This window comes from Ranitomeya variabilis, chromosome 4 (genome assembly GCF_051348905.1).
Source record: "Ranitomeya variabilis isolate aRanVar5 chromosome 4, aRanVar5.hap1, whole genome shotgun sequence".
NCBI lineage: Eukaryota > Metazoa > Chordata > Amphibia > Anura > Dendrobatidae > Ranitomeya > Ranitomeya variabilis.
The window spans coordinates 577,591,241-577,610,711 of record NC_135235.1 but is presented as its reverse complement, the minus strand read 5'-3'; the positions used below and the strand labels follow the sequence as shown (position 1 = coordinate 577,610,711).

General features: G+C 42.4%; 1 protein-coding gene across 4 annotated transcripts in view; it reads left to right on the top strand.

The window, feature by feature from the left end:
- The window catches only part of CHRNA4 (cholinergic receptor nicotinic alpha 4 subunit), a 304,030-nt gene that overhangs the window by 204,516 nt on the left and 80,043 nt on the right, over positions 1-19,471 (top strand). The window contains exon 1 of one of the 4 annotated variants that reach the window (XM_077252939.1): positions 6,995-7,469. The exons of the other annotated variants lie outside the window; for them this stretch is intronic. Coding sequence (XP_077109054.1) covers positions 7,409-7,469 — 61 coding nt within the window. The 5' untranslated portion in view covers positions 6,995-7,408. Of the gene's footprint in view, positions 1-6,994; positions 7,470-19,471 lie in introns of those variants that run through there. 4 annotated transcript variants of the gene reach the window in all.

Sequence of the window (19,471 nt, the reverse complement as noted above, 5' to 3'; positions counted from 1 at the left end):
CATCTCTGCCCCAGTGTGTCCAGCATCTCTGCCCAAGTGTGTCCAGCATCTCTGCCCCAGTGTGTCCAACATCTCTGCCCCAGTGTATCCAGCATCTCTGCCCCAATGTGTCCAGCATCTCTGCCCCAGTGTGTCCAGCATCTCTGCCCCAGTGTGTCCAGCATCTCTGCCCCAGTGTGTCCAGCATCTCTGCCCCAGTGTGTCCAGCATCTCTGCCCCAGTGTGTCCAACATCTCTGCCCCAGTATGTCCAGCATCTCTGCCCCAGCGTGTCCAGCATCTCTGCCCCAGTGTGTCCAACATCTCTGCCCCAGTGTGTCCAGCATCTCTGCCCCAGTGTGTCCAGCATTTCTGCCCCAGTATGTCCAGCATCTCTGCCCCAGCGTGTCCAGCATCTCTGCCCCAGTGTGTCCAGCATTCTGCCCCGGGGTCCCCTGGATAACCGCTCTAAAAAAAAAAAACCATGAGTTCTTACCTGCCCGCGCTCCTGCGGCGGGCAAAGCTCACTCCCTCCACGCAGGTGAAGCGCGCACTCGCCGGCGGCTGACAATGATGTCTGCTGGCGGCGAAGTGCGCGCTGTGGCTCAAGTCTGCTGCCAGCTTCCGATTGGCTGGCGGCTGTTAGCTATTGACGTGCGGGCCCGCACGTCAATAACGTGCCGCAGCGCCTGTAGGGGGGGCCCGGTGAGCAGATGAGACGGTGCCCGATGCGGGCCCCCTCTGCCCACCGAGCCCCATACACCAGTCAGGGCAGTAATGCCCTGATGGCGGCCCTGCATAGGGGCAGTATTATAATAGTTATAATTTTCCACATAGGATGTAGTAATATATTTATACAGTATATGCATTTTATATATACAGTATGTGTGTATATATATATATATATATATATATATATATATATATATATATATATATACATACATTAAAGTATACATGTATATACCGAAATGTATTGGGCATATATTACCACATTTTTAATCCCAGTTAATTAATATGACCATTTAGGTCACTGGCTTTATCCTGTAAACATGTGACAACCTGACTTCCACCTCAGGTTGCGGGTGACTTTGCATTGTCAATAAATCGTGTAACGAGGATAAAGAATAATGAAGGAAAACTTGTGAACATGATGGTAATTACTGCATCTTGATTCATGACCCTCAAACTGTCCTTGTGCCCTGAGGTGTAATTAGAATCTCTGTTTAATTCCTGAATGATAGAACAGGGTCAGGAGATCACAAGATGCACTCTCAGACTTGTGTACAAATTTGTCATACGGAAGTTTATAATCTTATGATTATGGCCTTCTATAGATAAATAAAAACAAAAATAATACATTTATAAACAAGACAGTGTTGTCATTGTTGTATTCTTGTCAATAAAGCCAATATTATAGTAGTTATATTCTTGTACATAGGGGCAGTATTATAGTAGTTATATTCTGGTACATAGGGAGCAGTATTATAGTAGTTATATTCTTGTACATAGGGGCAGTATTATAGTAGTTATATTCTTGTACATGGGGCAGTATTATAGTAGTTATATTCCTGTACATCAAAGCAGTATTATAGTAGTTATATTCTTGTACATAGGAGGCAGTATTATAGTAGTTATATTCTTGTACATAGGTGGCAGTATTATAGTAGTTATATTTTGGAACATAGGGAACAGTATTATAGTAGTTACATGCTTGTACATAGGAGCAGTATTATAGAAGTTATATTCTTGTACATCAAAGCAGTATTATAGTAGTTATATTCTAGTACATAGTAGCAGTATTATAGTAGTTATATTCTTGTACATAGGCAGCAGTATTATAGTAGTGATATTCTTATACATAGGAAGCAGGATTATAGTAGTTATATTCTGGTACATAGGAGTAGTATTATAGCAGTTATATTCTTGTACATAGGGGCAGTATTATAGCAGTTATATTCTTGTACGTAGGAGCAGTATTATCATAGTTATATTCTTGTACATAGGGAGCAGTATTATAGTAGTGATATTCTTATACATAGGGGGCAGTATTATACTAGTTATATTCTTGTACATAGGGGCAATATTATAGTAGTTATATTCTTGTACATAGGGGGCAGTATTATAGTAGTTATATTCTTGTACATAGGGGCAGTATTATAGTAGTTATATTCTTGTACATAGGGGCAGTATTATAGTAGTTATATTCTTGTACATAGGGGCAGTATTATAGTAGTTATATTCTGGTACATAGGGAGCAGTATTATAGTAGTTATATTCTTGTACATAGGGGCAGTATTATAGTAGTTATATTCTTGTACATCAAAGCATTATTATAGTAGTTATATTCTTGTACATGGGGCAGTATTATAGTAGTTATATTCTTGTACATCAAAGCAGTATTATAGTAGTTATATTCTTGTACATAGGTGGCAGTATTATAGTAGTTATATTTTGGAACATAGGGAACAGTATTATAGTAGTTACATGCTTGTACATAGGAGCAGTATTATAGAAGTTATATTCTTGTACATCAAAGCAGTATTATAGTAGTTATATTCTAGTACATAGTAGCAGTATTATAGTAGTTATATTCTTGTACATAGGCAGCAGTATTATAGTAGTTATATTCTGGTACATAGGAGTAGTATTATAGCAGTTATATTCTTGTACATAGGGGCAGTATTATAGCAGTTATATTCTTGTACATAGGGGCAGTATTATAGCAGTTATATTCTTGTACGTAGGAGCAGTATTATCATAGTTATATTCTTGTACATAGGGAGCAGTATTATAGTAGTGATATTCTTATACATAGGGGGCAGTATTATACTAGTTATATTCTTGTACATAGGGGCAATATTATAGTAGTTATATTCTTGTACATAGGGGGCAGTATTATAGTAGTTATATTCTTGTACATAGGGGGCAGTATTATAGTAGTTATATTCTTGTACATAGGGAAATATTATAATAGTTATATTATTGCACATAGAAGCAGTAATATAGTAGTTATATTATTGTATATAGGAGCAGTATTATAGTAGTTATAGTCTTGTACATAGGGAGCAGTATTATAGTAGTTATATTCTTGTACATAGGGAGCAGTATTATAGTAGTTATATTCTTTTACATAGGGGCAGTATTATAGTAGTTATATTCTTGTGCTTAGGGGGCAGTATTCTAGTTGTTTTATTCTTGTACATAAGAGAAATATTATAGTATTTAGCTGTTATTTCTTGTACAAAGGACAGTATTATAGTAATTATATTCTTGTGCATAACACACAGTAATATAGCTATATTATAATATATTCTGTTACATAGGGGCAGCGTTATGGCAACTATATTTTTGTACATAATGAGCATTATTATTGCATTTATATACTTGTTCAGAAGTTACAATATATAGCCTTATAATTTTTTCTGCCTCTTTCCAATTTCATCAGGATATTATATCTAGGCAAGGGTCAATATTCCAATTTGTAAATGAGATGAAGAGAGCTCTGTGTATTAATAGGTCATACATATATTCAAGGTGGTTGATTTGTATGCACCTTCTCCAAAGGTCTTTATGGGGCTGGATCCCACTATCGATGTTAAACCTTCCATTCCTATTCATTACAGAGGTGGTGGTCTCGGGGAGATTCTCCCCGCTCCTGTCACTTTTCTTTTGCAATCCATAACTCCAGCTCCTGCTACAGTGATAAATGCATTCTGTCTTCTAATTAAAGCCATGTTTTTCCTTGCTGCTCCTCAGGTCAGTCTTTCTTCCGATTCTCAGAGGGATAATTGCCTTTTGATCTATTCATTTATATCTACACAATAGAGGCAAAACAATTCACCCCATGAAATGACGTAACAGGAAAGATTGGGGAACATATCAATGGAAACATGGCAAAAATTCCATACAGGAGGGATTGTGTTCCTGTCCTTTCGGACGCTCTCTCCTCCTTGGTCTTGGCATCTACACCTCAGCTTCTCGGCCTTAACAAGACATATTTGATCTTTTTGCTGTCAGTCCCGGCTCTACAATGAATTGTTGAATCATGTATGAATGGTTCGATAGATGTAGCAGAGCTCCGGTTCCTGTTCTATCATTAAAATCTCTCCAAAAGATCAACTGTTTGAGAAGTCCACCTTTTCTTCTTCATCTTCTCCTCATCCAAGAGAATTGGATCGCAGTCTGATCACCCTCTGATTAGAGTTTGATCAGAGTGATCGTCCTTATTCTCTTGGGTGAGAGAATCTACAGTCGTGTGACCCTAGCCTTATGGTAAAATCATATTGATTTTGCAGTACTGTCACAAATTCTGGAAATGTAGCCACGGGTGGACCTCAATGTCACACTATAAACAGAATGTGATTGCACATTGAATGCAGTATTCAACTGAATAAGACTTGGATGCAATACCAAAAACCGCCAGTAGATAAAAGTGGTGCTGTTTGCCTTATATATAATTATGACTTGTAAGTGAAGAACATTGCTGCTCCTTAATCTGCCTTTTATCTGGTAAGTGCAGGTCTATCATGCCCCTTAGAGGGGTTTACCCTGCATTCATGTCCTTTCTGGTGATATTTAAGGCATTAATGCCACCAGGGGGGCTGACACTGAATCTCTTCATCATACACTAACCACTAATTAGTGATAATACATCTTCCTATTCCTTAACACACAAGGAAATCTGACAAGACTTTGAGGCTCTGGAAGAAACACTACACAGACAACAACCTATATGCAGCCATTTATTATTTAAATGCGTAAATCACTTTGTGGACTGCTTTGCATATGATGGGAGCAGGCTGCATGGCCTGGGGTCAAGTGAAAAGAGAAAAGTCTCATTTGGCCTTATAAATGAGATGCAAATCTATTGCAATAGAGCTATTTAGCTCCTAAATACAAGCAACCCAGTAAATCTGGTGGTTGGAAGATGACCATAAGCACAAATGTAAAGTTCCCCAGACATGTGAGGTTTACCATAGCTTTTGGGGTGCCAGACCTTCTCCATCATGAAAAAAGTGAGGTCAAAGGTGTTTGGTTGCTGCCCATGAGCATAAAGCATTAAGATTCACATTTGGATTAGCTGAACCCCCATGTAAATGAGGAAAATCTCATTGACGTAATCTTTTTATGCATGCAATCTGGTTGCAAAATGCTTAAGGTCAAGAAATGATGACCTCTTCTGGAGTCTAAAGTCCTCCATACACTTTATATAGCTTTCACCCAAACGATGGTTCAGCTGATCATTCAGCCAGCAACGATCTCGACCAACTCTCCCATACACGAGTGCTCCTGTGTTTTCTATGAGACATCTCTGGTGGCTGCTTATCTCAGGGAAAGCAAAAAGATCAGCAGTCCAAAATCAGAAATGCCAGATCTTTATCTCTGCAACAATCATCTGTCGGTGGCCCTTAAACATCCCAAAATGTTGACCGAACCCTTTGATATCAGTGGGTCAAGTCAACGTTAGCCTTATGTGTATAGGTTCATTAATGTTATCTAAATGTCAACCTAACCTACCAAATTTGGTGGAAAATCACTGGTCAATCTCCGACAGTCATATAGACATTGAATGGAGCCACAGGGTGGATGGTCAATTATTTAAACTCTTCCACAAAGGCGGTCCGGATTCTAGTGATTAGTGATGAATGATCCCAGTGTTGTGGAACTTCACAGCCCCCATAGTTAGTATATGCCCAATACATTTGATAATTCTGATTCTACAGATTATCTCACCAAGATCAGCAACCTTCTCGGAGATTTCATCTTAATTGATAAATTACATCTATTGGAGTTGATATTGGTCTGAAAAGGTGAAGAAGTCTAAAGCCAACCTAAGGATGTGTGGTATTGGCACAAGTGGCGGTGGAGCAGATTGACAGAGGGGTGTACCTAAAGGAAAATACAAAACACATTTCTGGCATTCACCAAGACATGAGGAGAAAAGTAATTAATTATCATGATAAAATAATCTAAGAACGACTGTATTTTCAGTCGGAATGTGATCCGACAAAACATTGGACCGATGATATTCTATGGGCTCGTGCACATGTCCGAGGAAAAAATTGCAGCATGCACAATTTGCATCTGATATATCCAGATTGTACTTCGCCATGCAAGTCAACGAGTCCGTGGAAAAAATCGCACCGCACCCCAAATATCATCGGAGTATGGTCCGATTTTCACCGGACTGACACAATGGAGAAGATGGAGACAATTTTTTTCCATCTTCTTTTCACATAAAAAAATCAGATTACATTCTGATCAGAGTGTGATCGGGCTAATTTTCTCGGATGAGATGCAGTACGGTCGTGTGACTGTAGCCTAATAATGCATTCACTGAAGTTGCAGTATCAAACTCAGCCATATGTCAGGGTGGTGCTATCCCAGGAAAGCAACCTATTGCTTTATCCGCAAGCAACAAGTGGATCTACTGTATAGAAAGAATCTGCTGGAGAAAGAAACAGTAAAAATCTCCAGCTGTTGTCTGTACAAGTCTGCAGAGCCTCCTGGATTATTGGGCTGATCAGCCTCATCTGCTGAATTCCCTGGGCGTCTCTGCTCAGCTGAAGCCTGCAGTGTCTGATACATATATATACAGTGCTGATGATTATTGATTTGTGTGGCTGGGATTTGGCGAAAGGGTTACTATTCAGGGTTTATGCCCATTTGGAAATATTTGATTCTAGGGGGCTACAAAGAGGGTTTCCTTGATTTCCTCCCACTGACCCTTCATTGTCAACCCAGAAGCTTGCAACCAGTGTGATGTGCACATTCAGTGCCTGCAAATAGACTGTTTCCCTCCAACACTGCCTGTCACGTCTGTCTGTATGCTGGAATAAATGTGCCCTGCATCATAAAGCAGCCAGTCTGTTGTCAGGGCCCTCACTGCTGGGGGGGCATAATCTTTAATAATGCTATTATTGTGTCCATTCTTTCTAGTCCTAATAAGATTACCCTGGTACTCTTTAATGAGACATATTATGCCAGTGTTAGGTGTGGGACTGGCACTCAGCATCCAGAGGAAGGTGCAGAGAGAGGATGGGGGAGCTTATCTCCTGGCACCTCTGAGTCCTACACACCTCTCCCTACCCAGTGCCCGAGGTGGGCAGGTCTTAGATTAACAGAAGCAGACTGCCCCTTCTCTGCCAGACACAGCTCTGTACAGAGCATCAAGAAGAAGCAAGCAGCCCTGAAAGCCATCACCCACATTAACTCTGAAGACGCTGAGAATGTGAAATGAGAATTCTCCAAGAGACTGGAAGACTCAGGTGACATCAGCATATGGAGCACACAGTCAGTCCCAGGAAGGTCCCATTACACAGTGACTGGACAAGGTGATGGTAATCTGGTGGAGAAGACTCCAGGACAGTGCAGGTGTGAAGATCTGACTATTCCCCACATAGGAAACACCAGGTCACTAAGTCAACATGAATTTCCAGGGTTCCTCTCCAGCTCTTCTCTTGTTGTCTTGTTTTCTTCTGCCTCCAGGTGAGTCCAAGTTCTTTCTTGAAACTCCAATGCAATTTTCTCCTCCTGTAGTGAATGATAGAAGGCTTCAGGTCTATTGCCCTTTATCAAGGCAGCAGGTGATCACTGAGATATAATGTACCCATCAGACTGCGTACAGAAGGCTGCCTAGAAAGATGTGATGGGGAGATATGATGGCACATTAGTGTGCTGCTGACAGGCATTCAATCCAGATTATGACGAGTCCTAAATACATCTGAACTCTGTTCTGTAATCACCTACCCGCGCATCGTCACCCAGTATGTCCTTCTCAAGCACAATCACTTTTCATCACCATGGAGAGCTCCTAACATAGCAGTTTAACTATCTTTTAGGACATCGATGTCTCTTCAGCACCATGGTCAACACCATGGACAGCTCCTAAGTGTGGCCAAATGGGCACCACACAGCAGCATAGCTGTCTTTTTTTTGTCCCTTCAACACCATGGACAGCTCCTAAGTGCAGTCAAATGGGTACAACATAGCAGCATAATTATATTTTAGGACCTTGATGTCCCTTCAGCACCATGGTCAGCACCATGGGCATAACATGGCAGCATAACTATCTTTTAAGACCTTCATGTCCCTTCAGCACCATGGTCAGGTCATAAATGGGATCAAATGTTCTGTTCAGACCATGGAAATCTCATAAAGAACAGGATCTGTGCAGTCACTTAGTGCTTTGTAGCTGTCTATGGTGCTGAAGCAGCATCCTAATGAACAAGGGACTGACTTCCAGATAAGAGGAACTGAACTTTCCTAATTTAGTAGAGTGCATATAATACCAGCAATCGGCAGTAAGTAAAACTGTCTTATACAGTCCTTAGACACTATTGTACCTACAGAACTGAACACTGCTCATAAATGCCACCAGAAGGACTGTTCACATAGATTTACAGGGACTGATAGGAACGTTTATGAAGTTATTGTGTACACTAATATATAGGGTCCAGTTGCTGTCATCTGTCTGTTTGCCCCATCTACATCTCTGTGACCAGTGTCTTTGGTCTCGCAGGAATTGACCCTGGGGCTGAAGGGTCTTATAAGACAAATGGTAAAGCTGCAATTTACACACACAGATTTGTGAACAATCAGACTAATCTCGCAGATTATATAATTGGTCTGAGTTGGCCATTTACACCAACAGATATTTTAGTCTTTCTCTTCTGTTTAAATCATCGTAAAACTACACCGGAGCCATCTTTCAGATGCTACAATTGTTGCGTCTGGCACACAGATTTCTAAGCATGTCACATCAATTTTCTGACAGATGAGACCGATTTCAGTCAGATTAGATGGCCAATTACACATACCTTTATTGGTCTGATTGGTCAGATATCTGTACATGTAATGCATCTCAAACTCCTCCATACACATTAGACTAACGTTGCATAAACCCACTTATATCGATGGGTTCCACCAACACTCTGTGTATGGCGTCCTCCCGACAGATGATGTAAAGGATCACGTATGTCCGATTTTGGTCTACCTGCCTATCCTGTTGTTCTTTAGAGATCAGGTGCCACCAGATGAGCTTTTGCTCTTTCATAGAGAACACCAAATTGTTCACTCTACCTATGGGAGAATCGCCAGAGATAGATGATGGCCATCAGTCATCTGACATGTACGGGGGGGGGGGGGCTTTAGCCTTATGAGACATGTATTGCCATTATCTTATGAACTTTAATATATCAAGAAAGTCAACCTACTCTTATCTGGAAGTCAGATTGTCTTAGTCTCGCGTTTTAAGATGCTGCTGTCCTTTTGGCACCATGGACAGCTCCAAAGTGCAGCTGGTGGATGCAAAGCTTCTGTTCTGTGCGATAGAGATTTCCACCTACTGAAGTCTCCAGATAAGTAGCTGTGTTTCATGTATAAGATTCCAGCAGCTGGCAAGCGCCAGCATAATGGGAAGGTGCAGCTTTAGATAGGTAGACCTGCTCTGTGATAAGGAATGAGAGAAGTCTAACATTCAGAGTATCTGGATGGACAAGAGCCATTTGACTCTTCAGGGGCCACAATATTTTTAATTACGGTTCCATGCAAGATTACAGATAACACTTTGTGCCAGGATATGATGAAGCTTGTAGAACTTTCACTCCAGGAAGCGATGGAGTCTCCAACTTTCTTGTTTCTAATTGTGTGGTATGGAAATCTGTTACCCTGACCATGCAGAGCTGAGTTTGTTATGTGACATTTCTAGGATTATAGATAAGCCTGCATCATTCATTGAAGGCTATAGAAGAAATCCAGCTTGAGATGAAGTAAAAAATTCCAGACTTTATAGAAGTGTGTTAAAAAAGTGATAACATCAGAAAAAATGCACTGATCAGCAAGTAGCACCTACGAGTTTCTGGTCTGTATAGGGTGCACCAGAAACTCGTAGGTGCTGCTTGCTGATTAATACATTTTTTCTAATGTCATCACTATTTTAAAGTCTCGATTTTTTTACCCATTGTCTTTTATGTCCTTAACCGTTTGATGTCCATGGCAGTGGTTATGTTCCAGGCTCCGGAGCACATAGTACTGCATTGGTGAGTTGGCTTTTTCTCTTTTTTTTTGATATCCTTAACTTAAGCCTTCAATAGCTAAACACAACAATGGGGAAAGGGTTAACCTCGCTCGCTTGTTCTATGTGAACCCTCCCTGCCCCCTCTCTGATCTGTGTGATTGGGGGCTCGCTGTACACACATATATTATTGATGCCCACCCTCTCATTTCTACTTAAAATCTTCAGTTCCCTGAGGTTGTTGGTTTAATAAGACATGATTTTTCCTCATTTTTATCCGGCTCTGGATCCCCGGGAGGCGACATCGGAAACTGCGACATAATACTGATATTAACCTTCTCAACAGCAAAACCGAGGACCTAGCACCCCCCAAGGATGGGACCCCCTATTGGCTCCTCTTGGTAAAAGGAGAACCAGTATGTCAGCGAGGAGCTGGTAAATGGCGCAGAATCATTATAAAGTGCTGATGTATTCCACAGTGTTTTACAGAAAATAGAATCATCTCAACCATATCAACCCCAAAGGAGCTGACAATTTAATTTTACACTCACACCAGAGGCAATTTCATTGGATTCAAATTAATTTATTAGAGTCATTTTGTACTGCATAGAAGAAAGTCCGGAGTCCATCTTTCCTGATCATACTCGGTAGCTGACAATTATATTACCTCTCAGCATTTAAATGAACATATACGTGGCCAAATACCTCTGGTCGTCACATATAACCCAAGGAACAAAGGATGGGGCATGTTGAAATCCAACATGCCTGATCATTTTCTCTTCCACTCTCCCTATAGACTTATAGACTATTGAGTTGACTCCTAACACATTTGATTTTTGGGTCAGATAACCTCCATGCATATCTTGAATCAGTGGGGTCTTGTTTTGGTGAAAGTTGAATTCCCATTATTCTGTCCTGACAACAGATCACAGTGCAGTCTGGAAATAATAGTGTTAAAATCCCAAATTGTACAGTTTTTGATGAGAAGTATTCAGGCTGCAATCCTTTATTGGACAGTTCTTTTAACTATTCCCTTTCCAGGTGCCATGTTCTAGACAGAATAGGTTGCAGGAGATTGGCATATAAGACTAGCTTTGTTTTTCTCCCCTAGAAACAGCGCCACTGTTGCCTGTTGGCTGAATTTGGAATTGCAACTTAGTCTCATTCATGTGAATCCTGCAATAGCAGAGATAGCCAGTGTTACCCCATAGCATAATGTAATGTGAATAGTCCTTCATCGTGTTGCCATCCTCCGGGGTGTATATGTCTACACCCCTCCTTCAGCAGAGGCTTGGACCATAATGTGAGCTCTGGCTATAGATTCTGGAGGTTAATGCCTGAAATTCGAGAGGCACGTAGAAATGTGCAGCCTAATTACATGAAAACAAACAGAAGCCGTAATGTTTAATCAGCTCGTTGCCCAAAACCGTGAATACCTAATTGGTTCTTATTACCAGCTACATATGGAAATACATTTGGCAGGATGCACCAGGAAAATTAATGTAGTGTATGATGGATAGGACGAGGTCGAGGGAAGGCTATGAATGAATGAACAATGAATTTTGGGTAATTTGTTAACACATTTGGCACAGCGTCGGTTAAACATCCCAAACCTGGCCAACCAATGAAAGCGTGACTGGTGCAGCACCACCCCAGGTGGAAAAAAGCATTGCGCAGTGCTCATTGAGTTCAAGCAAGGCATGAATGCACTGTGTCTGCCAGAGCCAGACCTCTCTTTCTATCCAACCTGATTAATAAATGCGGGTCCTGAACTCCCCCCTATTTACTCAGAATCCCCTAAGACAGTGTTAGAAATGTATTTTGTAAACCAAACACATTACTCCTCATAATGGAAAGTTCTGCAATTCTCTATTCTTTACCATGTTTGCTGTCAGTGAATGGAAACATACTTATTTACAGCCATGTTGTACTTGACTAAGGCCATGCAATGTATTTCACAGGGCTTTAAAGGGGTGGTGCACTACTCTTTTTTAATGGAACATATATACAGGTGCTTCTCACAAAATTAGAAAATCAGCAAAAAGTTACCGTAATTTATTTCAGTTCTTCAATATAAAAAGTGAAACTCATATATTATATAGAGTCATTACAAACAGAGTGATCTATTTCAAGTGTTTATTTCTGTTAATGTTGATGATTATGGCTTACAGCCAATGAAAACCCAAACGTCATTGTCTCAGTAAATTAGAATACTTTATGACACCAGCTTGAAAATGATTTTAAAATCCGAAATGTTGTCCTACTGAGATGTATGTTCAGTAAATGCACTCAATACTTGGTCGGGGCTCGTTTTGCATCAATTACTGCATCATTGCGGCATGACATGGAGGTGATCAGCCTGTGGCACTGCTGAGGTGTTATGGAAGCCCAGGTTGCTTTGATAGCAGCCTTCAGCTCGTCTGCATTGTTGGGTCTGGTGTCTCTCATCTTCCTCTTGCCAATACCCTATAGATTCTCTATGGGGTTAAGGTCAGGTGACTTTCCTGGCCAATCAAGCACAGTGATACTGTTATTTGTAAACCAGGTATTGGTACTTTTGGCAGTGTGGAGAGGTGCCAAGTTCTGCTGGAGAATGAAATTTCCATCTCCAAAAAGCTTGTCGGTAGAGGGAAGCATGAAGTGCTCTAAAATTTCCTGGTAGACAGCTGCGCTGACTTTGGTCTTGATAATACACAGTGGACCTACACCAGCAGATGACATGGCTCCCCAAACCATCACTGATTGTGGAAACTTCACACTAGACCTCAAGCAGCTTGGATTGTGGCCTCTCCACTCTTCCTCCAGACTCTGGGACCTTGATTTCCAAATGAAATGCAAAATTTACTTTCATCTGAAAACAACACCTTGGGCCACTGACAACAGTCTAGTTCTTTCTCTCATTGGCCCAGGTAAGACGCTTCTGGCGTTGTCTATTGGTCATGAGTGGCTTGACACAAGGAATGCGACACTTGTAGCCCATGTCCTGGATACGTCTGTGTTTCTTAACAATCTATTCAAGGCTGCGATTATCCCGGTTGCTTGTGCACCTTTTTCTACCACACTTTTTCCTTCCACTCAAACTTCCATTAATATGCTTGGATACAGCACTCTGTGAACAGCCAGCTTCTTTAGCAATGACCTTTTGTGGCTTACCCTCCTTGTGGAGTGTGTCAATGACTGCCTTCTGGACATCTGTCAAGTCAGGAGTCTTCTTACCTTTTTAAACACTTAGGAAGCCTTTGCAGGTGTTTTTTGTTAATTATTCTAATTTACTGAGATAATGACTTTTTGGTTTGCATTGGCTGTAAGCCAGAATCATCAACATTAACAGAAATAAACACTTGAAATCGATCACTCTGTAATGATTCTATATAATATATGAGTTTCACTTTTTGTATTGAAGAACTGAAATAAATTAACTCTTTGATGATATTTTAATTTTGTGAGAAGCACCTGTATATACACCCAGGCAACAGACTGCTGCCAATCCTTGGAATTGCTGGCTGTATACCCTGCTAGTCCCCTTTCTTTTTCTGGTAGAGGATGTCACTTGACTTCTGCACCCAATAAGTGAGTTCTGATCAGCTGCAGTGGTCAAATGATGTACCTTGCTGGAAGAGGAAGCAAAGAGACCTGTTGGCTCTATGCATCATGAAAAAAACTGCAAAAGTTTTGGTAGCCCACGATACATGAAAAGTTACAACCAATCAGAACACACTAGTCAACAAAGGGAATCTGTCACCTGAGAGCAGCTTGATGTGGGGGCAGAGACCCTGATTCCGGTGATGTATTACTTATTTCACTGGGTGCTGCTGTTGTGATTAAAATCTCTTATCTGCTGCAGATTTAGCAGTTCTCTAAATGCTCAGCTCTGTATATCCTTGTCCACATCACTGATTGGCTGCTTTCTTTGTAAACTGCGCATAGGCAGAAAACTGCCAATCAGTGTTAAGGGCGTGGCTGGACTATTTGGCAGCAGGTTTACTAGTCCTCGAGTGATAATCTGCTGCTGATAAAACAGTGAGTTTATAAAAAACAACAGCAAGTAACCCTAGAAGGGCCTCTGCCTCTACTTTATGCTGCTCTCAGATTATGTTGCAAAAACCTGATGACAGATTTCTTTTAAGCAGGTAAAAACATTTTATTAGGTAACACTTTTCACAGCTGAAGGTTTGCTACAATTGTTCCCAGACCAATGGATCAGCAGCACAAATATGTGTCCTCTCCTGGTAGTTTGTTACAATGTATCAGGGCAGGTATTGAGGTAGTCTTACTTTTTAGCTCACAGCGGATTGTGTAAGCTCGGTACAATAGTAACAAACCCTCAGCTCTGAAAAGTATCAGATTTATGCAGGTTTTTTCACATTCTGGAAACACAATATTTTCATTCACTGACAGCAAACAGATACCTTGAATGTGTTGAGCAATTGAAAGACAAAGCTATTAGGAAGTGAGATCTGTTTATGGCATTGTTTTCCTGCATAATGTTGCCAGCTGGTGCGGCTGCTATATGAATGGCTGGCATGTATATGTTGGCATGGGACTGCGCATTGTGCACAGCACAGAGCTCACAGTCACCATTCTCTTCTCCAGACATCTACCTTTAAATATCCAGCCACCATCCAAATCATCTTCCTCTTCCTCCGGATTTCCTACCTGCTGCGTCCATAATATCCGAACACCTGCTGCCCCCTGTGCCATCACACATCTGTGCCACCTTGTACTCCAATCTCCTTCCTTCCACCCGCTGTTCCTCTCCACATGGAGGATTGTACATTTCTGCTTTTGTAACAGTTTTTTTTCTTGTAAAAATTTGCATTAACATTTGGAAAATGTCGTCTGTAATTACTGTACATCCTTACATTGTATTTTCTGCTCACTATATCATTGTAGCTGCTGTTTTCTGATGGACTTTCCCTTTCTTTGAAATTAAAACAAAATATGAGATACGGTATTGCAGGCTTCCAGAGAACGTGCGGGCTGTCATGTGGACATTTCTATCTTTATGTATTTTCTAGGGTGTCACTGAATAATTTGGACGGGGGAACTGAAACTAGAAAACAGTAAAATTCTTTTTGATTTTCTCTATTTTCGGATGCAGAATGGGTAGAGGTTAGTTTTATTGTAGTGGGGCAGGGATTCTGCTGCAGTCAGTTGCCTGACAGCCTATATCCAGGGCCAATTTTAGACAAAGTGGGGCCCTGGGCAGCAGCCTAGTCTGCCTGCCCCTAACGCCGCCCTGCCTATATCCTGAGACCTATCTCTTGTGGGTTTTCAGTCTGACACGTGAGATGATCAGGAGAGGAGAATATTAAGGGATTTGTACCAAGTTTGGAAGTGATCCCATATCCATAGTATAAAGAATATCTTCCCAATCACTAGGGATCCAACAAGTCGTGCAACTTGAATCCCTTGGGCCCCCAATTTGTTGCCAGTCTCTAACAGTAATGGCCTTCTCGTATGGGTCCACAAGACCTTTTAGGCCCCCTAAGCTCCAGGACCTGGTGATTGAAACCCCTGCATCTATTATAGTTATGTTCCTGGATCCAACTACTTGGATCCACATTGATTCAGAGAAACGGTATTCTGAAGAACTCCATGTTCTCGATCACCTCTGCTCCATTCATTCTTATAGGAGTGCTATAGACTAGTCGTGCCCTACACTCAGCTATCTTCAGCGGTCCCATTAAGAATGAATGCAGCTGAGATGATCAACCACCAGTCCATTCACATGGGGCTCTTCAGAGATCCGGTTCTCAGAATTGGTGGGAGTCCCAGAGATCGGAAAATTATCCCCTATCTTAAGGTACCTTCACATTAAGCGATGCTGCAGCGATAGCGACAACGATGCCGAGGTCCCTGGGTAACCAGGGTAAACATCGGGTTACTAAGCGCAGGGCCGCGCTTAGTAACCCGATGTTTACCCTGGTTACCAGCGTAAATGTAAAAAAAACAAACACTACATACTTACATTCGCGTCCCCCGGCGTCCGCTTCCTGCACTGACTGAGCGCCGGCCCTAACAGCAGAGCGGTGACGTCACCGCTGTGCTGTACTTTCACTTTACGGCGCTCAGTCAGTGTGGGAAGCGGACGCCGGCCCTGCGCTTAGTAACCCGATATTTACCCTGGTTACCAGTGTAAAACATCGCTGGTATCGTTGCTTTTGGTGTCAAACACGACGATACACGCCGGTCTGACGACCAAATAAAGTTCTGAACTTTGTTCAACGACCAGCGATATCACAGCAGGATCCTGATCGCTGCTGCGTGTCACACTAAACGATATCGCTAGCCAGGACGCTGCAACGTCACGGATCGCTAGCGATATCGTTTAGTGTGAAGGTACCTTTAGAAGAGGGGATAACTTCCAAACTTAGTACAACCTCATTAAGGGAAATTGGTGTTGTTTTTGTCAACTGATCTACTAAAAAATGTAGCCTATTAATTCAATAGAAGCTTCCTTGGGTCATGAAAGATCTCACACCACCGTCACATCACTAATCACTAAACCTCCAGAACGGCACTCCCAATATGGCTGTGGTCTTCAACCTTTGGCTTCTCAGCTGTTGCGAAACCTCTACTTTGAGCACATACTGACCACTTTCTGGGTGTTGTAATTTCACCAGTGCCCTACAGTTACACCCCTGTGCAGTTTTGGACTGGGGTGCCAAGGGCCCACCAGTAACATTGACTTTGGGGGGGGAGGGCCCACTTTTCACTTTCATACAAATATTACACTACCCTCGTTCACAAATTTTCCTATATCTCTATATAATAATAACCTGGGTAGTTTGGTTAATGAATGATGAGATGCTGTTTTTTTCTGTACAGACTTAATAAATTGAATTATGCCAAGTACTGCCCATACAGTGGGGTTGGGGTCCCAGATCTGCCCAGGGGCCCACCGGGGGATTCCCCTGTTATCCTATGGGCCAGTCCGAGCCTGCTCCTGTGCCTTATGTAGGCTTTCACGTATGGTTCCTGTGCCACATTCAGGAGCTCATACATCTGCCTTTCTCCTGCCTGAGTGTTGCAGGCAATCATTAGGGTCACGGCTTACATTAGAGGACATCAATAACCGGCGACCCAGTATTTTCTCTGCTCTTCCCTCGTTTACAAGGCGTCTGGCTGTACACAGTCTTATATTGGATGCTCGCAGAAGAATCAGGTAATGTCCTTGACAGTGTTTGGTGCATTGTATAATTTGTATGGGAAACGCAATATCTCTAGTTGCTATGCAGAATCCCCCCAGTAACTGCATTATTAATGTCAAAATAAATGAATATTGCATGTAAATCACCAGCAGGTGCCTCCACCCATTCCTAGAGGGGGAGACCTTTACCCTTGGGCTTATTTACCAGACACTGAGCAGTCATGCCACCTTATATGACCACCAAATGCAATGCAAAAAGACCGGTGGGCTCACATTGGTTCATATGACGATCCAAAGCCCTCTTTGTTCTGGAAGCTTAAAGAAAGCGAACTTTCAACTGGCTGTGACATAAGCTGGTCATATAACAGGGATGCACAGGAAAGAATAGCTTTTTCCCATAGAAATTGTTTCCTAAAGGGATAGTGGAGCGCCCCCATGGGGCCGTGGTATACTCGGTACCGGGTCCTTCGGTTCACAGGGGGATGTCACGGTGGCTGACCCGGTCCGTGGCCCTGGGACGTCCGTATTAAAGGGAAAGGTCTTTAAAGGGGAAATGTTTGTGACTCCACCTGTGGTATTCGGTCAGGGTGACCGACGCTGCTTTAAGGGGTCCTCTGGGGAGATGTTATGGCAGCTAGATGGTATACCTTCCCACAGGTGAAGTGTATCCCCAGGGCTTCCTGGTGTGTAGATGGTGGATGGTGAGAGGCGCAGAGAATAACGAGGACACAAGGTTGCAGTCTCTTTACCTTTTACTGAAGGCTTCAGCATCCACAGTCCAGAGCACCAGATCACAGGGCAGGCAGAGTCCGGCCGGTTTGGAGGCAAATCCAGAGTCCCCTTGTCTAGGTAGAAATCAGTAGCCTTCCCCTAGCGCCATGGTGTTGTAGTACATTATTGCTAAGCTTCTCATAAGGTCCTCGCAACTGGTGTAGATGTTATGTCTCTCTCTCTGTCCCCCTGATGGATAGGACAAACCCATATGACCAGTGGCTTGAGGTGTTTTACAGGGACTCTATCATGCCCCGGCCTCTAAGGGGGTGCCAACTTGCCTCCTGGGTGTAGGGGCGGACAGGTAACGTGAAATTAGCTGTCCTGTCGGTCTCTGGAGCAAGGCATAAAGGATTGTTGCTCCCTCGGTGTTCCGTCTACCGGGATCCTGCGCCTCAGAAGGAGGCAGCCTGTGTAGGGCTGTTCTCCTCTGATATCCACTCCTTTGCTACAACTTCTTCTCCCTCTCTACAATACAGTTCTCCTTCTGAATGTCTCTTTCTAGAAGCTGCAGCTCTCAGGGCATGCACAGCTCCGTGTCCTTCTGTCTCGATCTCTGACAGGATCCCACCCCTGTCAGGGACCAACTAACTGAGTGAAGCTCAGCCAGCAACTGACTAACTTCCTCTCCAGGCAACCAGTTTTACCTAAGTGTGAAGAGTGCCCTAATAAATAGGAGCAGAGCTCCCCCTGGTGGCCTGGAGTGCGAAATGTGTTGCATGTTTGTGATACCTGGATTCAGTTGTCCTTCTTTGCCTCCAAACGTAATATCACTCTCCCCTAGAGGAAAATGACATTACTGCAATGACCAGGACCCTGGAATATCAGGGGTACCCTTTAACATTTCTTCTGCTCCCCACCACCAGTGTTATAGTATGAGGTCAAATCTGTTGAAAAACAATGGGATTTAAAGGGAATGTGTGACTGGGTTTTTGATATCCCATCTAAAAGCAGAATAAAGTAGGAACAGAGGCCCTGATTCCAGTGATGTGTCACTTACTAGGCAGCAGGCTGTCATTTTGATAAAATCACTGCTTTATCTGCTGCAGATCTGCCAGTTCTTTGAATGCTGAGCTCTGTATAGCCCCGCCCACACCGCAGCCCATGTACAATGTATGACAACAACCAATAATTGGTGGGGGTGGGGTTACGCAGAACTCATGAATATGCTTGACTACTTGGCAGCAGGTTTACTAGTCTTTTAATGATAATCTCATGATGATAAAACTTTTTATCAAATTCTACACTAAGAAACCCAGTAAGTGATACATCTATACCCTCTGCATTGTACAAAATGTGATCAAACAAAACTAAGCTCTGGCCATTTTTGCTAAACGTTGGCCCTTCAATACTTCAATACATGTAGAAGACCATTTGTTGCCCAATTTTTGGACATGGAGTCCTAAAATTTTGATAACAGGGAGCTGTTTGACTTTTTTGTAGATCTGTTTTCACTGTCTCTGTGACATGGAAAAAATACTCTGGTCACTGGTGACTTTGCTTACCGTTCTCTTGACCCTTCAAGAAAGGAATTAAAAATATGTGGACCTG